This window comes from Lissotriton vulgaris, chromosome 8, assembly GCF_964263255.1.
Source record: "Lissotriton vulgaris chromosome 8, aLisVul1.2, whole genome shotgun sequence".
NCBI lineage: Eukaryota > Metazoa > Chordata > Amphibia > Caudata > Salamandridae > Lissotriton > Lissotriton vulgaris.
Window position 1 is genome coordinate 687,474,915 of NC_141696.1, and position 25,016 is coordinate 687,499,930.

At 44.4% G+C, this 25,016-nt stretch overlaps 1 protein-coding gene across 1 annotated transcript in view; it reads right to left on the minus strand.

Annotated features, from left to right (window-relative positions):
- Positions 1-25,016, minus strand: part of MBTPS2 (membrane bound transcription factor peptidase, site 2) — a 355,842-nt gene that overhangs the window by 191,614 nt on the left and 139,212 nt on the right. The window contains exons 7-8 of the mRNA XM_086934551.1: positions 15,512-15,692; positions 9,794-9,888 (exon numbers count right to left, since the gene is read on the minus strand). Of these exons, the coding sequence (XP_086790677.1) occupies positions 9,794-9,888; positions 15,512-15,692 (276 nt within the window). The remainder of the gene's footprint in view (positions 1-9,793; positions 9,889-15,511; positions 15,693-25,016) is intronic.

Sequence of the window (25,016 nt, forward strand, 5' to 3'; positions counted from 1 at the left end):
TCTCGCCCACCTCCAGTGGAGTAGCTTTTTCATGTCCCCAGAGTTCTCCCCCAAACAAGTACCCACCTAATGCTTGCAGATTAAAAATTTGGATGGCCGGAGATACAGGTCGAAAGCTGGAAGCCTTGAGACCACTCAATGCTCCCTGCATAAAGCTCAAGCTTCAACTTACTCTTGTGGATCTGAGCAGACCAGCCAAAATTACCCATCAGAGTGAGTCCCAAGTACTCAAAAGTGCAGACACTTTCAAGGGGCGCACCTACAAAGATGAGTTAGGGCGGGTTGTGTGGCTGGGGTTAAAGACCATGTACTTGTTTTTTTGTAATTTGATTTCAAGCCCTCTCTGCTCACAGAATACACCAAATTGATCCTGGAGATTGTGGCTACCCATAGGGGATTTAGATGCCAGTAGGGCTGGGATCTTCTTACCTGCTAGGCTTGGGGCACCATAATTGCACTTTTCTAATTGGGCTACCAGATCATTAATATATCATAGGAACAGGTCTTAACTCCCTTGTGACTGATATTGATGTTAGCAACTCCCCATATTTGACACATCTGACCTGCGCATTATTCTTTAGGTGCAACCTCCCAAAGATGTCAACTAGATAACGTGGGGCACCTTGGTCGATTAAAACTTTCCACAAGAGCTCCCTTGGCACAAGGTCGAAGGCAGTGCAAAGGTCAACAAAAACTAAATAAAGTCAACCACCTCCCAGGATGACATACTTCCAGTATATAAGTTGTAGCCAAAATACTTGGTCGACTGTACTGGTCCCTCATCTGAACCCAGCTTGGAGGGGGTTATAGGATTTGTGCCCTCAACCCACACACACAGCCTATGCAAAAGTATACAACAGAAAATTTTTCGGGAACTTTCAATAAGTCGGATTTGCCGATAATTGGATGGCAGGGACCGTGACCTTTTCTTGTAAATTGGTATGATTTCGGCCCTTATACAAGTGGGGGAAGTGGTTAGGACTTCCAGTATACAATGAAAATGCTTAGCAAACTGCCTTATCTGTATTGAACAGGTCCCCAGGCACCTTATCTAACCCAGCCCTTTGCCTGGAGCAATCCAGTCTGTGGCTTTAGTAATTCCCTTACAGTGAAGAGGGGAAATTTGCATATGTTTGGGTAAGATGGGGCATCCCAGTGTAAGTCATAATCCACACTACGGCACTCTACTGTCTTAACAGTGAAGCCCTTAATACTACCAGAAAAGGGCCCTTACATCATTAATGGCCCGCTCATGTACAACCTCGAAAAGGAGTCAGCCCATGCTGCTGCCGAGATGTTAGCGTTCAGCAGAGAGGCTAAATCCAGAGTTCTTTCGGCCAGAATTTGCCAAAACAACCGATCTTTCAATTTCACAGCATTCAGCAGGGCTTCCCATTTCTCCATCTCATACTCGCGTTTGGCCCTGCCTATCAAGGCTTTATTGCAGACCCTTGGTTCCTTGATTGAATCCCTCTTGCCGCTTCTAAAAGCACCTGAAAGTGTTTTCGGGGCAGCCCTATAAGTTTTAGTATACCATGAAGCCACTTTAGCCTTCCTACAGAGGGTCCTAGGTTCTACCATGAAAAAGGGCATTATCCGTGAGGGACCTTTCCTCTCTCTGTGCACTCCCAGCGGGATGTGTGTGCAGGCATAAGCAGGGAGTCAGTGTAGACAATCACTGTAACAGCTTGCAGCGCACCTTTACAGATCTACCTGAAGATACATTAAGGGAAGCACAGAAAGATCAAACAAGGCAATCAGTGCAGTCTTGGTGTGCATGGGGTCAATACAAATTATACATTAGGGGAAAATCCTGTCACCTTGGCATACAGAATAATTCCACTGGGCAGCAGTATAGAGTTTGCTGGAGCTCAAACCTCCAACCCACAGTTCTAACCCACCACAGAAATAATACCAGAATTAGCTCAGCCTGTCAAATGAGAGTGCAGATGAGAGATCTTGAAAAAGACAGGACATGTGTGGCATCACCCTGTCAATGAACAGTACTAGTGGAAAAGCAAAAGAGTGCCTGAGAGATATCATCCTGCTTCTCGTGGTGCTGGCAGGCGAGTGGGACAAGATAGGGCATGCAGGAGCTCAGTATGTCACCTGAAGTTGTTGATGTGAGAACAGGTGAAGGTCAGAGCACACTCAGCGGTCTTACCTCAAGGTGCTGGTACAGGAATGGGCTGGAATGTAATGAATTTTATCCCAAAGATTGTGATGGGAAAACATGCTCGCACTGTCGACCAAGAGTGGTGAAGGAAGAGCCAGCGGGTAGGAGGTAGCACAGCCTGTTAGTCGAGGGTGCTGATGGAAAAGACCCAAGAAAGCTTGGGCAGTTATTCAAGGCTGCGGATGATTGAGGAGGAGAGGGTACGATGTAAGATTCTGATGGCAGAAACAGTGCACAGATTGAGGCAGCTGAGCCTGTTACCCGGTGGAGGTGATGGGAGAACAGGACAGAGCCCAAAGGGAGAGATTCTGCTCAGATCTTGAGGGGAGTCACTATCACTGAGAGTGAAATATCATTACTGAGTAAAAGGCAATAGAGAAACTGGCATTTATCAGCAGGAAAGTGCAGTAGAGTGCATAGCCATCAAGGGCCCGAAGACCTGGATTATTATTTTTACCAGTTCTGGCTTTTTAGTAATCACCACTTTGCATGCTGTAGTGTGTGAATCCATACTTGACATGTTAACAGCAAAATACAAGTCAAAGAACACAACATGCTCGATATATATATATATATATATATATATATATATAATCTTGTTTGTTCCTGGAGATTGCAGGAGAACAAATTCTTCGAGATATATATATATATTTTCCATCGACAGTCGTTCTCCCTTCCAAACAAGAACGATATCCAGGCCACAGTTACGTTTCAAAGTGTATTTATTTCAAGAGTGCGTTCTTGAAATAAATACACTTTGAAACGGAACTGTGGCCTGGATATCGTTCTTGTTTGGAAGGGAGAACGACTGTCGATGGAATACGGGGGAGTGGCGATCCCGTCCCGGCCCGCCGCTGCTAGTGGCCATCAAAGCTTTTTTCGCCGAATTTAGGGTGGATATATAGATATATATATATATATATATATATATATATATATATCTTCCAAAAAGCTCCGAGCTTAACCCGTTAACCGCGGCGGTAATTCCGCAGTGGTGCAGGCGTTTCCGTGCGCGGGTGGGGCGCCGTCGGCCAATGGCCGACGGCAGCAATGGGCAGGTAGTGTTGCCGTCGGCCATTGGCAATTAAGGTTTTAAAGCAGCACTCCACCAGGGTCAGTTCAACAAAACCTTTTTGTTTCTGAAAGGGGCGTGGATGACCCAATGAATCCTTTTCCCTGACGCGTTTCAATGCTAACAAGCATCCTAATCATAGGGCGGCAGTTGGTAAAACATGGGACGGACCTCCACATTCTTTCCCCCATGTGGCATTCACTTTCCAGTAAGTAACATGCCAGGGAGTAGAAGTCCCGATTCTTCTATTCAAGTATAGTCAAAATTTACCAACGTTGTTTTCCTGCCGATTTCAAAACATTATTTCAGTTCCCTCCAGTTGGCTCCCTCCAGTTTTTGATAATCGGCCAGACATCCCCTGTGAAGACACGGGCCTCAGGAAACCTTCCACCTTCACCCCCACTGATGGGATGGTACCACCGGAGGTCTTGACGTTTGAAAGAGCAGTTCTGAGAACCATGCAGAACAAACCCTCAATCAAACCGTTCAATAATCTATCCAATGCTGAAAGACAGGCAGCTTCCTCCCTTGGTAAGGATACTTCAATTATCATCAAGCAAGCAGACAAGGGGGGAGCTACTGTCATACAAAACTATGACGATTATGATCAGGAGTGCAGACGCCAACTAGCAAATACGACCCACTACAGACTGCTGACAGAGGACCCAACCAACCGACTGACCACTACCGTGATGTCTCTGGTCATCGAAGCAGAGACTAATGAATGGATAAGCAAAAAAGAGGCAGAATTTCTGGTAACCACGGACCCGGTTATACCATACTTCTACACTCTGCCCAAAATACATAAGGGCACCACCCCAGTCCCAGGAAGGCCGATCGTGTCTGGCATCGGTTCTATTTTAGAACCCCTTTCCCAATTCTGTGATGCTTTCCTGCAACCTCTGGTCAAACTCATCCCGTCTTATCTGCAGGACACTAGAGATGTGCTTCGTCTTATCAACGACATGGACGGCAGAGAGGATATCGATCTCCTCCTAACACTCGACGTGGAAGCGTTGTACACTAATATACCCCAACAGGCAACGCTGGAAGCAGTGGACTCCCTCCTACGCCAAGAGGAGTGGTTGTCCCCTACCCCGGTTTCATTTATAATGGAGTTGGCACATATTGCACTTACTGAAAATTTTTTCAAATACGAATCCAACTTGTACCACCAGATCCGCGGGACATCGATGGGCTCGACCTTTGCGCCGAGCCTGGCATGCATCTACATGGCATCGTTTGAGAAGAAATGCATCTACCCCCCTGAACACAACCCATTCCGTGAAAATCTCACGTGTTGGCGTCGATACATCGACGACATCTTGGTGTTTTGGAAGGGGGATCGGACGACATGTGAGGCCTTCTGTACATGGATAAACCAACAAGACCCATTTCTTAAGTTCACGGGCACCATTTCCAATAAATCCATACCTTTTTTGGACCTCACCATAGTCCTGGAGCCAACCACTATCAGCACCACTCTCTACAAGAAGGACACTGACAGGAACAGTCTGTTGCCTTACACCAGCCACCATACGAGATCCCTGAGGGATAATTTACCCTTCGGACAATTTCTCCGCCTCCGGAGAAACTGTAGTTCAATCAATGACTTCAAACAACAAGCACACTCCCTACAAACCAAACTTCTGGATCGGGGGTACCCTACGCGTCTACTGAAAAACTCCACCAAAAGAGCCCTCAACAATAACAGAGAGGCCTTGCTTGAGGTGCATCCCAAGGAGCCAGACGACAAGATTACCTGCGTTACCTCGTTTACGAGAAACTCCTCATTCATCAAAAAAACTGTCAGTACACACTGGGGCATTCTCAACTCCACAGGAATGGAGTTACCGCGCCCACGTTTTGCTTTTAAGAGGACGGCAAACCTTAAGGACACTCTAATACATACCCGTCCCAAGAAAGCCTGCGCCCAAGCTGTCAATACGCTTTGGGACCTTCCTCCAGTAACTGGACACTATCGCTGCGGTTCCTGCGTTGTATGCCCTCAGACCATCCAGGGCAAGACTATTGTACTCAATAACAATTTCACTTGGACAATGAACAAACATACGAACTGCAACAGCTCCAGATGCATTTATGTTTTGATCTGCCCTTGTGGAATGTTATACATCGGGATGACCATGCGTCCTGTTAAGCAACGGATAATGGAGCACAACAGTAACATTCGATGTCACAAGACACACACCAAGCTCTATGAACATTGCAAAGACAACAATCATTCTCCAGAAAACATCCGTTGGACTGTCATTGAGTCTTTACCAAATCTCAATCAACAGGCCCTCTTCAGACATGAACAGAGATGGATACACCGACTACAGTGTGATGAATTAGGATTAAACGATGGGGTGCCCTGGACGACACTCGCCAGATAGGTATTAATCTGGACTTGTTGTCCACTCCCAAGTGCTTTTGCATGCCTCACTAGACATCTCAGCCCATTCCAAGATGGCCCCCGCATTGTAGTGCTCTGGCCGCGCTGTCTCTAGCTAACCCCTCCTTGCTTTCTACTCCCGCGTGCCGTCACCTAGCAACTCAGGGGACACTCCCCTCGTTGCGCGCCCAACTCTTCCTTATCTAGACCGGACAATGCCCAACTACCGTGCCGGCTGTCCACTCGTCTGAGTACTTGTGGGAGGGGTAGGTGCAGAGATGCCTGCCATCAGCGACTTTTGAGGTAAGGTGTTGAGCTAATCTCTGACACACCGCTTGCGATCTGCCTATATACACACAGCAAGCCTACCCCCTGACGCGGGTTACCGGATGGCTTGTCTTTCCCTAATGATCCCGCGGGATGCCTTACTCTCCCCGTAGGAACCCCTCACTCGCTGCTGGCCCCACCTGGACAGCTCGTGAGGCCTTCAGGAGGAATCACAACGGGTAAGTGCACCATTGATCTGCAGATTGTCCTCGCTCACGCACACCCGTCGAGCAGGGCACGTTCACTTGTTACCTCGCTGGTATACACGATCACCCCGCCAGCGCCGAATTAACTTTGAGACAGAGTGTCAAATCACATTTTATCGTTTTACCTGTGCGGCTTTTCATCAATTGTGGCTTAAAACTTTAGTCTACTATTGTATATGTAATAATTTAAAAACTGGCACAACACGCCGCTTGACTATGCTAGGGTGTATCTCTACCACTGGTCTTGAAGTGTGATGACCCACCCCACCAAGCATGTTACATAGCCGAGAGAACGGCGCATTCACCTAGATGCATGCTATAGCGATTCAGCATGACAGCACGATGCAGTGCGGGTCCTTCACGCGCACTGGATTCGTTGAATTTTTAATCCCTTCTCTCTCACAATACCACTTGACTCTGTCATTACTCAGACAGATTGTTACCCACTGGGCACGTATTTTCTGACACCTTGAATATAGGCACGAATATGATGTATTCCGGTCACAGTAACTTTGACATCATTTTTTGCTTATCTCTCTTCAGTTCCCAGGAGGTCCCTCGTAAGGAACCATTTCTGAACGACACTACACAGGTCGTATACCGGTGTCCTCTTAAATTGGAGGATCCCAGCAATTATATGAGCACGAAGGTCCTGACGAATCGCCCTTAGGGCGTGAAACATGTCGACCGCTTTCACAACAAGGGTTGAATAAGGGCTGGTTTCATTGTTCACCACTCCTTAATACCCCTTTAATCTTTTAACAAAGCAGTGAGCCTGACTATTAAAATAATCTCCAATAGGACTCTACTGACTTTTTTTAAACACACCACCACGCTCACTATTGCACTTTTTTAGGCCCCTCACACACACACACCCGTTGGCTCGGAATAGAAGATCTCCGCCAAAGTGCAGCTCCCCTTGCTGCCCGACGGGCATTGCACCGCCAGCCTGCCGTAGGAGCAGGATACCGATGATGACGCTGGACGGTCATCGGCTGGGACAACAGTTGGGGTCCTGCCGGTAGCCTGTGTGAGGTATCCTTACATTCTGAAAAGGGTCTACACCATGCACTTAACCCCCCTTTTTTAACTTAGTGAGAGAGAAGATAAGCTGAGTTAATTTTCTAGCTCCCATTGGGGAACTCTGTACAACACTCATTGTTTGCTGCTCCCTCCAGTGGGCCTCAGGCCATGCCCTCCGCCTTCCATTAAATCACCCTTGTGCTAAACGGGCTGCAGTTTGAATCGTGAAAAGTACACAGAAACCCACCAGAGGGAGTATATGAAAGGCAGAAGGACTACACATCCCAGCGTGCCTCAATCAGTAGAAAACCACTATGGATGACACACCTGAGGTCAATGAAAACATGAGCACGCAGTAGGGTGGTGTGGAAAGCCAGCATGACTGTGTGAGCACGAATGCCTATGAAAAGAAGGCAGTGAACTTCGAAACGCGTCGGCATCAGGACTACAAAGGTCGGGGTAGAACTGAGCTTTCTACAATAAACAAAGGTTGTTACCTGTCCGTTGTGGAGTGCGCCTTCAAGCTCTGGGGGAATTTGGGAAACAAAATATATATCTGCCATTCAAGAGGTCCTGATGGTCCGTTTTATCTTTAGTTCGCCGTTCTGGAGGTGCTGGAGGCATTTTCTATTGCTTGCATTTGGAAATAAATCCATTTGCAAACTATTATTCACAATAATAATAAATGTAAGAACCGTTCTTACATGGAACAAAGATATACATGGGCTAAAAAATCCATGTTCACACTGATAAGAATTACTTGGAATAGTCCACTAAGAAGTCGCTCAACAAGCGATATTTACTTTGTTGGTGTTCTAAAGGAATTAGAGGTCTAACTGGCACTCCTAGCTAGATTGAGGGACCAGGTTGAACTCCAGAAAAGGATCCTAATGAACTAAAATAGAGTACTGTTCGTGTTATTGCCATGAAGAAGACCTTCTGGGTCGAAACACGTTGGCTAAAGTTGTTTTTAAGAAGGTTTTCACAACATGTTTATCTAAGTACAGCATTGGATGCGAGAAAGCCACCAATGTAACTTAGAGAAAGCTGAGCTCCTTCTCCGTGAACGATTAGGAGATCATAGGTGTAACAATTGCAGGCCTGACGATCTTCCCCCTCCAAAACATAGAACAGCCAAGAATCTGGAGGTAAGCTTCATGATAAGCTCTCTTTTCAACTTGAAATCCTAGCTACAGGTGGTCCTTGCTCCAATCTTCTCCACTCCGTAAAAATATGTCTTAACTTTCTCCCTTGTGTAACATGTAAGACTGTGGTGCATGCCCTTGTGACTTCGAAATTAGAATATGCCAACATCTTATGGCTTGGCCTTCCAGACAAACTATCAGCAAACTTCAAGCTGAAGAACACTCAGCAACTCTTTCCTGATATTCCTAAACAGGATTCGGTTTTGTGGCATGTGAAAGACCTGCATTGGTTATCCATCAAGAAAAGAATTCTCATAAAGGCCCTCACTATTATGAACCGAGGTTTTTACAAATGCAGTCCAGCATAATTTATAGACAGTGTAGTGCATTACCATCAGCCCAGAAACCTCAGGTCTGCGTCAGCCTTGCTAGTTAAGGCGCCAAGATTCCAGTAAGTCAGAGATAGTGGACAGTTCTTCCCAGTCATGGCAATTATAACATGCAACCATCTTCCTCTGGCATGGCTGTCCATTACAAATTAACTTAAAATCAGGAAAGTCCTTAAAATTCGCCTATTTTTTACCTCACTAGTGGCCAACTGTAAAGAACCTTGACCTACAGGTTATCACCGCAACTCTCTATTGCTAGATTTGCATCTTGATGAAGATAAAAGGCATAGAGTTCCATCTAGGAGCTGTAGCCTGCCGCCAATTGTTTTAGAACGAAATCTGAGAATGACCAAGGGAAATTTTATTTCCGAACTGAGCGAATACATTTTGATTAACTGTAATCCCTTAATCCCATAAACTGGTAGGTCAAGATATACAGAATTACATTAATCAATCCACTGTCATACAAAGCAATTAAGAAGCTGGATATTATATAGAAAGTGTAATAAATGAAGAATACGATTTAAAAAGCGAAGCTGGGAAAACAGGATTTAACCACAAAAAAAGAATTTGATGAATCAATAAATTTCAAATACCATGCAATATATTTGACACATTTGTATGCACATCTCTTATACCTGAATAAGACAAGTGTAATTGGGACAGAGAGCGCTGGAGAGATTAACAGTATGAGCCACTTTACATGGTGTGTGTAGGAAAGAAAAGCACATCAAAGAAAACAATTTTTCCCACGTACAAAAAGGGAATTAAATGAAAAACATTGCATCGTAATTGCCTAGTCCAACACTTTGTAATCACTTCATTTTGGAGTTTTCACACAAGTGATGTTAATAAAATAGACAATATTACCTACCTAATTTATAACATATCGGGTATGTGAATGAGTTCGCGAAGATCTGTGACTGTCAAACAGATGTAAATTGGGAACAAGCGTAGGTTATTGTGTATCTATCCCTATTTATGCTTTTACAGCTTTACCGTTTTACATCGACTATGGACATACTTTCATTCTATCTAAAGAAAACTGTTAATAGCTTACCATGGGACTTTTCAAATTACTCCTATATGCGAAGCAAACGTCAGTGAGACTGCTGTTACTGCAACATTCAATAGAGCCATCAAGTCTTCTGTACACTAAACAAGAACAGAACAAAGTCAGCTCATAATATAATTCTTGACAGATTTAAAATAAAATCAAGTACAAGTACAATTTTCAATAAGTAATAGATGCATTCGAATCAGGAAAAGTAAGGCTGCTGTTTATTAAGAAAAGAACAAAGATGTTAATGCTCTTCAATTGTAAAGACCACACCCACTTTGCATGTCTGTTTTCTTCCTTTTTCAATCTGTACACTCGATATTTACTGTTTCTGAGGAATTCCAAGACCAGTTTTCACCAACTACGATCTAAAGTGAGTTAAATGTAAGCTGGAATCAGGCTTTTATTCTCAAATAACAAACTCAAACTAACATTGATAAAACCAATAGGTCTCCCCTATGGAACCTACTGGCTTTGTCGATGGTTTTTAGCTAAACTTTACAGCTGCTCGATACTGTTCAGAAATAGCTAAAAAAAAGAAGTCCATCAAGTCATTTTGTAGGTGCAAACACTACGCATGCATGCCTACCAAACAAGGAGGTTGAGTTTTATTTAATATTTGCTGCTAGTGTGCTTGGGTGACGAAAAGCAACACAATGGACTTGGAGATCAAATGGGTGAGAGGGTGAGTAACTTGGAACGCGGACTGCAGGGAATAAAAGACAAGCATTGGCAAAGCCAATAGGTCTCGGCAATGGACTTCTCTCACTGTATTTCCTCGTACAGGTTACCATTATCAATTATATACTTAGCAATAGAAAAATGATATATTAAGTTTTGAAGATTTTGGCCAGCATTAGGCACTGTATGCCAACATCAGTTTATCGTTATCTGCAGCATTCTTGAATGTGATCTCCAAATTGGGGCGATATTAGAATGCGATTCAGCACTCATCAAAGCTAGAGCAGCTTGTGTAGTACACGTGGAGGGCAATCAGGCTGTTCAGCCCTGTAGTTCTACTTCTGAGTCGATGCACAGGTTCTGCAAGAGGGATGGCTGCCGCTGACTCTGATGAGGACGCGTATGAAGAGTGGCAGGTGGAATCAATTGGGTTGTGAGTAATGAGGGCACCCGTTGCCAAACAGACGTGTAAGGGATGGCGGTGCACGCCAGCAGGGGAGGTGGAGTATGTCATTACTGGGGGAGGGGGTTTGCCTCTCCCAGAAAGTGGAGGTGGTTGGTGACATGGGTTGTTGAACTGAGGTAATAGGTAAGGGGGCTCTTTTCCTAGCATGAAAAAAAGCAACAACATAAAACTGACAACTAATTTAAGTTCCCAAACTGCTAGTTAAAAGAGGTGCACAGCGTAATGCTACAGTGTTATTCTGCCCAACACCTCTATGCATCAACACATTGCAGAAGGGCACACAAAGACGCAGTTGTGCACCGTCATAACAGTCCAGAGAGCTCCAACCTGCAGAATGGGTTGTCTATTCCATAGCAACATTTATATAGTGCTTACTACCCGTGTGGATCGCTGAAGCGCTTGTGCACATACGTTAGCGTGTTACATCGTATAGGGCGTGGTTGGAAGCGAGAACATTGTCCCGTAAAATAAAAAAGTAGTCCTGAAACAATGCCCGTTGCGTTTGTTTAAATGTCTTTGGGCAGTGTGCTCGGAGAGGGCTAAACATAAGAAGAGTCATGATGTAGGCATGCCCTTGAAAAATGAGGAAGACAAACAATGGAGCTACGCTGGTGCAGCAAATGGGAAGTCTATGAGTGGGATGTAAGCCCACGATGTAGATACAGAGTGTCTCAGTTCTAGACAGCGCATGCGCCCCGTCCTGAGCCGAGACCTAAACAAGAAGGTCAGAGCAGAGTTTCAATTATTGAATAGTTGAATTCCCGCTGTTGTGCTTGTAGAGTTGCTGGTGCATCCAGACATTTGTTAGAATTAAATTACACTCCCTGATTTTTGTCAGAAGGGGAGAGAGTCTTATGGTGTCAGGAACAAATGCAATAGGGAAACATGAGCCCTTTAAATTCATTTCAGCTCTGTTGTAACCCCAACCATCTGACACATGGTATGAGTATGCCACAACAACTACCCTCCTACAATTACTGTCCTGCAAAAAATTATGGGCTGGCAATCATGAATCCAGACCTGGCCAATCACACTATGGGCACTGAAACCCACCCCGAAAGTGAGCGGCACCACAATGTATCCACACAGCAGAAGGCCAGGTTCAAACAGTTAGCTTGATTTGATTTGATTTGTCCATTTGTAAAGCGCGCGAATGCCCGAAGGCGTCTTGGCGCTGTAACGGACCGCTAACTACAGAGACAGGCAGCTAGAGCTATGCAGTGAAAAGCCAAGTTTTGACTGCCTTTCTAAAAGACCCCAAAGATGGACTGTTTTTTATGGCAAGAGGCAACCGGTTCCAGGTTCGTGCTGTGTGCACCAAGACACTTGCCTAGGCAGAGCAATTTATGAACAGTACACAAGTAAAAATATTATACTTATTGATTTCCGATAATTGATTTATCAGTTGGTGCACTACATTATAGCTTTAAATGGCAAACACCATCACTTCATTTTGTATCCAAGTGACATGTATGCACGAAGAGCAGTCTGCAGTCCTCAAAGGAATAAGAAGCTTGTTTACTGGGCGAGGTTGTCGTGTAAGGCTAGAGCATAGCACTACAATTAGAAAGAGGGTCCGAGGGAAAGTTTAAAGACCAGCACAGTCACATACCCCGCAAGAACCAAATTCATCATCAAGAGTTACTGTGGGTCTAGATGGGCTGTCTACTATACTGTGTCTCATGCTCAGCTCTCAAAGCAAGGAAGACAGAACTAAAGTAACTAAAGTACCACAGGATAACTCCACATTTGTGAAAGTACCCATCATTTATCGGTCTGTTCCGTCCTTTACATCATTTGGGCCTCCTCACACCGAGGAAAACAATCCTGCTACTACTTTAGATTTATAAAGTAGATGCCTCAGTGTGTTTGGAGGTGTGTGGCTGATACTCATAAGACTAATAACTGAATAAAGCAGTGCGTGCAAAAATTGGGGTGTGACAAAGAGAATAAAATTGGAGAACTGGGAGAGGGAAATCTTTATTCAGTATCTCCTAAGTTTCCAAAGTTAAAAACCAGTGCGGAAATGTAGTAGGTGATAACAAATAACTACTATGGTTTAAATGGTCGACATGTTTCTGCAGACTTAGGACCCAATACGGGTGTTCAGCTGCTTTCTTCAGGACCAGTCTCGCTACTGCTTAATCTCAAAAGAGGAGTGAGAATAAAAATGAAAACCTTACTTTGAGTATATTTCAAGTAAGCCGGGAGTCCTTTAACAGGTACTCGTCCTCCTTGTTACTAGAAAAAGAAGAAGAAGAGAGGAACCCACAGACACAGACAAACATGAACTCCCTTTTACCTGAGCGTGGCCAGGTGAGGCGTAGAGCCAACCTCCTACCGACAAGGTAAGCAGGTGGTGGGCCGTAATAATGAGCCCCAGATGTACATAAAGACATGTGATTGGGGATATGTAAGATTCATACCTGTTAATGGTCATGTCTCACATGACTAAAATTATGTTCATGTTTGTCTGCTGTCTGTGTCTGTGGGTTCCTCTCTTCTTTTCATTTTTATTCTCACTCCTCTTTTGAGATTAAGCAGTAGCGAGACTGGTCCTGAAGAAAGCAGCTGGACACCCGTATTGGGTACACACTAAAGACCTGGACAATGTTTTGCTGATTGGAAAACAATGTATAGATCGGCTTATGACTAAAGTGGTAGGACCCCTGTCCCTTACATCTACAGTGGTCCACCTCAGACACCTTTGGGTTAATCTTATGTAAAGTTTTGTTCATTTGTCTATATTTGTTCTTTTAGAAAAAGTATTGAATGTAGAGGTATGTAAGGTTTGTATGAGAGAATGAATGGTAATAGGATATGATAAGTTGTTAGGGGTGTTTCGCTTCAACTGCACTTTATGAAATTCACAAACAAATTTTGTCGTTTAAAGCTTGTTATTTATGATTATGTTTCCGTGTGGCAAAATAAATTGTATTTATGTATAAACAGTCAAATTGATAAAACAAAAAAGATAAAAAGAAAAATAATAAAATAATGTCTTCAAAGTAACTAAAAGTCCTTTCTCTTTTTCTATAGCATCCAACTTTATAATCTATTTGATAGATTCTTGTGACAAAGTAATATAGGTCTAATCAGAGGAACTCTTTGCTTAGTTTATTTCTCTCTCCCCCTTCTGGACCTTAAAATATATTGGGAGAACTCTTCCTTTTATATATTATACAGATCTGGGTTTAATCCATCGTTATTTTGCTCACCAAGCCACCCCAGTTCAGACATGACCATATGCAAATCAGTCTTGACCCTGTGCCTCATGGGAACAGTCCAGCCCGAAATGCCAAGTCATGTCTTACTTGGACCGGAATCAAGCATCCTAGGACTGGTTTCTGGCTATGAGCCTTCATCAGCTAGGATAGCTTGACTCCAGTGGCGTAGTGAGCACGGGACCCACGTCTGGGCATACCCTTCCCACATAGGTTGAACAGCAAAACACAAAAGATGATGGACGGAATGTTGCACAATTGCAAAACATTCACCCCCAGTCACAGATCTGGGTTTAATCTATCGTTATTTTGCTCACCAAGCCACCCCAGTTCAGACATGACCATATGCAAATCAGTCTTGACCCTGCGCCTCATGGAAACAGTCCAGCCCGAACTGCCAAGCCATGTCTTCCCTGTACCGGAATCAAGCATCCTAGGACCGGTTTCTGGCTATCAGCCTTCATCAGCCAAGATAGCTTTACTTCAGTGGCGTAGTGAGCACGGGACCCATGTCTGGGCACTTAATGCATCTTGGCACTATTGCTACTTAACATTAAAATGTATATCTCCGGTACCCCATATTGGATTTTTGGCATTTTGGTGTCATTTTGTTTACTAATTTTTACATGTTTTCCAAGTTTATTTGGGGATTTTTATTATTTTGGATTTAAACTTTATTACTGGTTTGATATTGCATGAATGCCTTACACTCTGCCTAAAATAAGCCTGTCTGTTCTGTGCCATACCTAGCATGGTTTCAAGCTGGAGTTTAATTTGTGACTTTGAGGGTTCACGCTGACAAGGGTTATGATTATTCCTTGAGGTTGGTAATCAACCATCTGAAATAATAATCCAGTTTCTTACACCTGCCAATTACTTTTCAACTGCAGTTTCTTTACAGGTTGGCTTGCTCTGTGTTGCACGGGGGTTTGTGGCTCCAAGTGGGACAGACATCCAAGGGAAGGTGCTTCTGGTTGAGATTGTGCTGCCTTGTGCTACACTTGGCTCACTATGGGTAAAACATCAAATACAACCTATGTGATTTCACTCACATTTGGTCATCCAAAAGAATGTGCTAATTGCAGGCCTCAGGTCATGTGATGATAATAGAATAGAAAAGGAATACTGCTGTTTGGTAGTATGCTGGAAAGCCTCAGAAGTGTGCTAGCCAGCTGGACCTGGTGGAATACAGATTAAGATGCAGCATCTATAAAATGCATCTTGACTCATATAAACTGTGTTCTAAATCAGGGTATTTCTTCTGTGTACATTAGTAATGTCGCTTTACACACATGTAATCTTTACAGGCACACCGACTAACACACAAATACAATACAAATATAATACCTCTGCTTGGGAAGCTGAGCTGCTGAAGTGTAGCTGCATTCACACAATAGCCAATTTGTGGCCTTTGCGAGATCTCCACTACGCATGAATGCCAGTCTTCCACACTATGAACTGGACAGTCTTGCACATGAGTGATAATGTCGCCAACAAAGAGACCTCTAGATCCACTGGCAGGTGAATCCTGGACGGCAAGAGGGAAAACAATGCATTACAAACATCGATTTGCCTATTTTTTGAAAGCATGAGGATTAATTTACGTTTGCTTTACTGCATGTATGAAGAGATATGCATAAGTTCTGAGACGGACAGAAAAACTGAAATGAACAATATAACTTTATTAACCTGTGAAAATTGCTTTCCAAGGTTGCTAGCTTTCAAGAAATCACAAGATTACACAATGACTTTTACGCAGTGACAAGTGATGATTCTAGAACAAAATACTAAGGTAACTTTAGTATTCTCCAAATGTTTTTATAGCATAGACCTTCAAAAGCCTTAATGACCACAAAGAGGTTACTAACGCCAGTTTCTTCTTTCCAGGCTATTGATAGTACAATCTGCCATTTTTTAAAGAAAATGAAATGAATCCAGTGAAAGAGGGTGCAGAATGCTACTGTTTGTAGAAGAAAAAACAATTAAACGCGTACTACCTACGGACATGCAAATAGATTCGAAGTTACGGTTACTCAATGGAGCAAAAGATTCAGCGGTACAATATTAAAGCCATAAACAGAACTATCAGTACATACGATACTGCCATGAGAGACCTACAAACGCCACCAAGACAGACAACACACACACACATACCCCAGATCGAGAAAACGAAAGAGGCAGAGGATAGTTCTGACTCACTCCCTGAACTGAACCATCTAACCCACATTGAATTGCTGATTCTATGCTTAATCTATTTCTAGGTATACCATATCCTGGTATGGTACCAAAATATATTATTTTCTATAGCAGTGGTAAAAAGTGTTGGAGTCTATAAATGGGTGTCGCAGGTGGGTCTTCTAAGCAGCTTCTTTGTCAAATAAAGCTAAATCGAGAAGTTTGAAGCAGGAAGGAACCAGAAGGACAAGTTTCTTACCTTCTGTAATGCATTATCTGATGGACACAATATTTAGCTGCAGATTCCTTACCTTTGAATTTCCCAGGCGTCAGGCTGGATCCAGAAACTTTTGCTCGAACAATAGCTCTTGCGAGCGCTGTCGGGAGGCTCCATTCAGCTCTGTGTGACATAGTAGTTATCGTTGGTTATGACGTCGCGGTCACGCCAGAGGTCACAAAGTAACTGACGTAAACGTGTGCAAACTAGGGCCCTGAAAAAGGGAGTAACCTTAGCCCTAACAAAACCAGTCCACAAAGCTGGGAGGCATGGGTTGGCAAGTAAGGAATCTGCAGCTAGATACGGTCTCTACCAGATAATGAGTTACCGAAGGTAAGTAACTTGCTCATCTGATAGAGACTTCTAGATGCAGATTTCTTACCTTTGAATTAGATACCCAAGCCATACTCTCCCCATGGAGGGTTGCGGACCATTTCCTCACACTAGGAAGTCCTGCAGGTCCGTACAAACAAAATGGCCACCCCTGTGGTCCCGACTGTCCAGGCAGTAGTGCTTGGCAAACATGGGCAAAGATGCCCAGGTTGCTGCATGATAGATGTTCAGGAATGGGACACCCCGAGCCAAGGCCATAGTTGCAGCCTTTCCCCTGGTGGAATGGGCTCTTTATCCCTCAGGGAGCTACTTCTTAGCCAGGGCATAGCAGATCTTAATGCAGTGAACAAACCAGCGAGAGATGGTCCTTTTCTGCACTGCTCAACCCTTCTTAGCTCCCACGTACCCCACAAATAGTTGGCAGTCAGACAGGAACTCTTTTGTGCAGTCCAGGTAGAACGACAGCGCTCTTTTTGGGTCCAGATGGTGGAGACACTACTCTTCCTTAGAGGGATCCGGGGGAGCAAAGAAGGTGGGTAGCGTGATAAGATTGACACAGATGAAATGGGGTTACCACCTTCGGCAAAAATGAAGCATGGTGCGAAGCACCACTGTAGAAAAGAGACCATTCAGGGAGGCGTACAAGATAAAACCTGCAACTCACACACCCTCCAAGCAGATGTTATCGCCACAAGAAATGCTCAAAAGGAACACACATAAGAAAAGTAAGGACCAAATTAAGGTCCCATTGCGGTATTACAAAGAGCGTGGGCAGAAACAAGTGAGCCAGCTCCTTCAAAAACATATTTACAATTGGAGACCTAAAGAGAGAGGGTTGGTCTGGCAACCGCAAAAAAGTGGATAGAGCTGAAAGATAAGCCTTAAGAGTACCCAAGCCAGAGCCCAGCTGGGCAAGGGATGTATGACGTTACAACGCATACTTTAACAACGCATACCATTACAACGCAATTTTTACAACGCAGGATCCTTTACAACGAATGCCTTTACAACGCAAGACATTACATCGCAGATGATATTACAACGCATCCCATTACAACGTAAGTATAGGTAAGTATATAATATTTATTAAAAATGTAATTAATAAATATATAATTAATTATTTTATTTATTAAATTAATTTTTTTTAAATGTATTTGTAAATATATATATATATATATATATATTTTTTTTTTTTAAATAGTGTAGGTGTTTAAAAATAATATTCTAACTCCAGGGGGGAGTAATAGTAGGGTAAGTGCTGGATAATGTAGGGGTAAAAATTACTATTCTAACTCCAGGGGGATGTAATAGTAGGGTAAGTGCTGGATAATGTAGGGGTAAAAATTACTATTCTAACTCCAGGGGGGTGTAATAGTAGGGTAAGTGCTGGATAATGTAGGGGTAAAAATTACTATTCTAACTCCAGGGGGGTGTAATAGTAGGGTTAGTACTGGATAACGTAGGGGTAAAAATTACTATTCTAACTCCAGGGGGGTGTAATAGTAGGGTAAGTGCTGGATAATGTAGGGGTAAACATTACTATTCTAACTCCAGGGGGGTGTAATAGTAGGGTAAGTGCTGGATAGTGTAGGGGTAAAAATGACTATTCTAACTCCGGGGGGGGTGTAATAGTAGGGTAAGTGCTGGATAGTGTAGGGGTAAAAATTACTATTCTAACTCCAGGGGGGTGTAATAGTAGGGTAAGTGCTGGATAGTGTAGGGGTAAAAATTACTATTCTAACTCCAGGGGGCTGTAATAGTAGGGTAAGTGCTGGATAATGTAGGAGTAAAAATTACTATTCTTACTCCAGGGGGCTGTAATAGTAGGGTAAGTGCTGGATAATGTAGGAGTAAAAATTACTATTCTTACTCCAGGGGGGTGTAATAGTAGGGTAAGTGCTGGATAGTGTAGGGGTAAAAATTACTTTTTTTTTAATGTACTTTTTTAATAAATATTAAAATTATTCAAATTAATTTATTACATTTATTTAAGGAACTTTTTATAAAAAATTATTTTAATTTTTAATATTTATTAAATTATTTATATTTAATTAATTCCATCCTGATTATCTCTCCCAAACAATATCATCATAGGTGTCAATTTGGTTCGTATGTCAAGAGTATTACTAAGAAAATCTTCTATATTATATTATATATATATAGAAGATTTTCTTAGTAATACTCTTGACATACGAACCAAATTGACACCTATGATGATATTGTTTGGGAGAGATAATCAGGATGGATTTGATCAGAAGGAATTCATGTTTATAGCTACTGCAGTTCTGAGATTAACAATAGCAAGAGTCTGGCTAGACAAGGTACCCTCAGGAATGCATGTATGGCTGGCAAATTTACTAGCTAGTTATAACCTTGAGAAAGCTATTTATGCACGTAAGGGGAAAAGGGGAAGGAGACTTGGGCTCAAAATTTGGGAACCAATAGCCAAATGGAAAGAAAGGATGGCAATATAAGATATTGTAACAGAATATGAGATTTTGAATTTTAAATTATGTGGCATGATATCTCTATATTGTTTATATTGTTTATACTGTTTAAAACTTCAAACCAGTGAAATTTGAAATTATTGATGTATAAAAAGTACAAATGTATGATGTGAAATACAATGTGCATATTAAGAAAAAGGAAAAATAAAAATTATTTTAAATATTATATTTAATTAATTAATTTTTTTTAATTAAATGAATGTTTTAATTAAATTATATACTTACCTATACTTACATTGTAATGGCATGCGTTGTAATAGCATCTGCGATGTAATGTCTTGCGTTGTAAAGGCATTCGTTATAAAGGATCCTGCGTTGTAGTGGTTGCGTTGTAAAAGTAGTCCGTTGTAATAGTTGCGTTGTAACGGTGGTTTCCCCATGGCAAGTGTTAGTATGAATAGAAGATCAGTGGAAAGAGAAGCAGAAAGAGTGTCAATAGACCTTTCTGTACAGTATAATACAAACTTCTGTCAACGGCAGCCATATACCGTCTTAGTGGAGGGCCGTCTGGCCACCAAAATAACGCTGCATACTTCAGGAGGAAGGTCAAAAGCCATCAACTGCTGCCACTCAATCTCCACGCATGGAGGCGAAGAGTTGGCAGGTTCGGGTGGAGGACCCTTCCCTGCTGCTATCAGGAAGGGCGGATGGGAATGCACCCTGGGAGGTAAAAGCCTGCACCACCAAGTTTCAGGGGTGGAGTGTTGCCTGAGGAACTTTGGGTCGCCCGGAGCCAGGAGGAGTGCAATTGTCCTATTTACAGGAGCCCCTGTGCTATGCTTGGACCACGTGCCTAGAAGACCATCAGTAAGTGCCTCATTGAAGGGCAAAATGTTTTTTAGAGGTGGAAGCCTCAGGCTGAAGCACTTCTGTCAGAATAGTCCTGACCTGCACAAAGGGCAACTCCGGTCCAAGATGCCCCCTCGTCCATAGCCACAGTCGGTGGAGAGCATGCCAGTATCTGGGAAAGTGTCCAATCCACTGGCTTCCCCAAGTTCCCCGTACCAGTCCATCGGCTCTGCAGAACCATCCTCGTGTTCTAAAGGGTCCATAGATCCCTCCCAATCCTTTCCTGTGTCTAAAATATCATCATAATATTGAGGCGATAACATGGAACCCATGGGTTCTATCGACGTCGGAATGCACCTTTTCGACTATTTGTAGTCCGGGATAAGGATGTGGCTGGAACCGCCAGTAGGTACCGGCAGCCATGAAGGCACCGAATTGGGGTCCGATGCCAAGGAAGGTTGCCATGGTACAACTGGCGCCGTCCTGGATTCGGAATGGGAGACCCGAGGCCCCACTGGCCAGAGCAGACTTCGTCAAATCCAATGGGGCCCGAGGGCTCACTAGAGGTGTCGGCCCGCTCAAACACACACGGCGCATGGCCTCGTAAAATTGTTTAATTTGAGAGGGGGTCACTTGGCTTCCGGAAAGGAAGGGAGGGGGCGCAAAGTCGATCCTGGCTCTGCAGCACAGTGCCTGGAGCGTCGGTGCTCCATTCCTCATTCGTCGACGGACAACAGTGGAGGCAAAGACTAAGGCCGCTTTTACTTCTTCTATTTCTTATGCCTCTTCCCACTGTGTACCGATGACCGCGAGTGGGACGAAGAGAACTTGGGGCTCCAGGAGCGGTCTCGCGACCTCCTCTTCTTCGAACGAGACTGGGACCTTTGCGTAGTCTCGCTGGATGGCGTTGACTGCTGGCCCACAAGGAGATTCATAGCCTGCTCCTGCAAGACCTTCGGAGCCATAGCCCTACAGTCTGAGTACAATTTCGAGTTGTGGTTAAGCCCGAGACATAAAAAACAGACTAGATGGGGGTCGGTTACCGACATCCTGCGGAGACAGAGGCATGGTTTAAACCCTGTCTTCCTCGAGGAAATCCTAAGCACACAAAGGAAATTTGACAAAATCGACAAAAGTCGAAAAAGGCCGGCCAAAAAATGACAGAGGGGTAGCTCTTCTCCGGATAGGCGCTTAACGGGTGCAGAAAGAAAAGAACTGACGTCAGCATGCCTGGATGGCGCCTATAGTGGTGACCGCGATGTCATAATCAATGCTAACAACAGCGAAGACTTTACGCAGAGCCGAATGGAACCACCCGACGGTAGGCACAAGGGTTATTGCTCGAGCAAAAGTTGCCGGATCCAGCTTGATGCCTGAGAAATTCAAAGATAAGAAATCTGCAGCTAGAAGTCTCTATCAGATACATTCAGGGCAAACAACCAACTAGCTGTGCAGGAAAAGTAATGATGCACTGAATGCATTGACCCAGCTCTTTATATACTTAGTGGTGGAAGATGACTTGGAAGTGGGGGGAGAAAAGAAACAGGAAGAAGTTAGCCACCATACTGAATCTGGTTACAAAAGAAAGTGCCAAATTGTGATTATGCTGATAACTGGCTTAGTACTGACAGCACAGCACCATTGAACCGGAGTAACCCTGCAAAGAAATTGGTGGTTTTACTTGCTGTTCCTAACCTGCAAATAAATACCCAGGACTTACCTTCACAGTGCAGGTATCTTCATTGGCACTAACATAACACTGACAATGACAGTGAGGATTGAAGATTGCAGACGGTTTCGAGATAACACCGACTACAGATGCTTATGGTGAGTCAATTTGAGGCCAAACGGTTTAGTGTATACAGAGGGTATGCACTGTGAGCAGTTTCCCCAGCAGCTGGAGAATGAGGGGATCTCACACGAGCAGCTTTTTAACTGCCTGGCACTGATCACTGAAAACAACTGAGGTCACAAGCATGTTGTGCATGGTAATACTAAATGCAAGACATCTTGGTTGATGCAGTGCATAACAATGCAAACAGATATACCTCGATCCGACTGATTCGTCCTCGCTTATTTTTCAAGCCAGGGAACCAGAGTTAATGACTGTGGGCAAACAATCAATTAACCACTTCAGGTACTTTAAAACAGTTTTTTCCTTCGTACAACGTTTAATTTTATTTTACCTTCATTTAGCTCATTGTGTGACAATTGATGTTATATAAAAATTTACCGGTCACTACGGAATGTAATTGTGCAACTCCCTGTGAGAAGTTGGCCTGATATATGATGTTTCCAATTCTGGAACCACCTTGTATCAGTCCAAACAATCCCTTATGGTGTCTGGTTGTAAGTCAACCTTATTAGACAAGCTATCCTAATGGTAGCATGGACTAAGCAGCCTTAAAGGCTTAACTGAAGAGGTTGTGTTAAGCAAGCTGTTTTACCAATCACAATCCATATCAAATGAAAGGACACCACACAAGTTATATATTATAAAAATATATGTATTTATTGCTAGAATAATCCTCTATACTCTTTATGAGTCTAGAAGCACAAGCGTTTAAACAAAAGCACAGTTAAACATACAAAGTTGCACAATTATGGATGAGGGCGGGTGGCCACTCAAACCATATATTAAAAAAGTGGTATAAGAGTTACCAATCGAACAGTGGTTAGGCCTAGGGCCTAGGGAATCGCTGGGAGCAGTCGGTACTAGCAATGCTGAAGTCGGGAAAAGCCCGTGGGATTCGGGTGCAGCGCTTAAAGCGCGGCTTTCACCAATGCAATGTCAATGGTGCATAAAAGTTATAAAGTTCGTGTTTTAGGAACCTTCCGAGTGACCTAGAAAGATGAAACTTTAGACACATACACTAGAGGTGTGTACCAGTGTGGGAACACCGGCGTTGCTGAGTTACCTCACCCACAGGAAGCGGGTGCGTAGGTGCGAAGTAGTGTCGGGTTTCGTCACGCAGGTCAATGGTGCTTGGAGCTGAAGAGGCTGCAGGCGGCTCGATGTGAAGAGTTCCGGTGGATCCAAGGGTGGATCTGAAGTGGTGAAGACCTGAAAGCAGAGGGGACAATGTTCAAAGTCACTGACCAGTGACCACGGTGGAACCAGATTGGGACCAGGCAAAGTCGGGTGCAAACAGGTGGTGAGGTGTTGCTTTTCTCTGCAGCCACGTGGACACGAAGAGGTCAAGGACGTCCAGGAGTCTATCACGAGCTGTCCCACGAAAGCTCTAGCTGATGGCGGTGTCGGCAACTTGATTGAAGCAAACAGGCCTTGGCTAATGCAAGCCACGCAGAAAGTGAAAAAGGCTTATTACTCGGACCAGCAAGGTCAGAGCGGGTGCTCCTTTTTACAGGAGCGAAGGCAAGTCTGGAGCAACCAGACCCGCAGTGTAAGTTGTAGGTTTCGTCGCCAAGTTGGCCGCTGACCACGTGGCAAGTGGCCGGGATTGGGCGTCGAGTGGCACAAAGCAAAAGGGCCCCACGCAGATCGTTGAGATGCTGGATGGCTGATCTTTGGTGCAAAGGCTGCTCGGTTGTGGGGCTTCTCAAACCCCAAAGCACAGCGTCGAGGGTGCCTCAGGTGCTGCGCAGTCAGTGTCTCGAGGGTCTTTCGAGATGTCTGGTCCCACGTCTCTCGGTGCCACTGTGGATCGGGCTGTGAGAAGCTTGGGAGTCTGGGTCTCGTCGGGCTCTGGGCTCGGGCTCCGGCGGGAGGCGGCGGCAAAGCAGACGTCGAGTTGCTGGATGGTGCCTGTGTTCACAGGGTGGCCCCTCCTAGGCCACAAGGGAGATGCTCTTCTGTCTTCTGTGCATCAGAATGCCGAAGTCCAGTTGTCTTCTTATTTTCAAGTTGATTCAGGATGATCTGAGGTGCTATGGCACTGCTCCCACTCTTATTCCAATCTGAGGGGTGGATCACCTGCTTGGTCCCTCCCTATGGGTGGGACCAGGAAGGGGGTGGTTACACCCCGTTTCCTTTGTCCAGTGTCGCGCTGGGACTGGGGCTGGTCTGCCCCAGAACTGGTTTGACCAGATTATGCAAGGGGAAGCCTTGTGCTCCCCAGGCAGTGTCTGGTTTCTTTCAAACCTCCCTGCTACAATCCACTATCTCCTGTCTGGGGTGGTATGACACCTCCCGTGACAGGAAACCCTTTGTCCAGGCCTCCTTGGCTGAGTTTCGGTCAGCAGCAGGAGGTCAGACTTGTGTCTGTGGCAGAAGAGTCCATTTCGTGATGCTGAGGCTCTTTTAAAATCAACCGCATTTTAGCAAAGTAACATGTCTTCTCCCTCTTGTTGACTCCAATCCGGAAGCCGACACCGCCGACAGCGAGATCCTTCGTGGGACAGTCCGTGTCTAGCTCCTGGTCGTCGTCGACACCTCCTGGTCCACGTGGCTGCAGAGACAAGCTTCACGACATCACCTGATTGCTTCACGACATCGCCTGGTTCCTTCCTGGTTCCTTCCTGGTCACTGGCTAGTGACCCAGACTCTGTGCCCTCTGCTTTCAGGTACTCTTCATCCTCGATCCGCCCTGGGATCCACCGGATACTTCTCTCCTGGTCGCCTGCAGCATCTTTTCCCAGGTCTCCATAGGATTCAGCGACGAAACCTGACACACTGACACCTATGCACCCGGCTCCTGTGGGTGAGGTAACGCGAGTACTCCGGTGCTCCTGTGGGTATTGACTATCCTAGTGTCCTAGTTTTCGATAGCTTTCTACTATTCCATCCAGAAGTGTCCTAAAAGAACTAGTT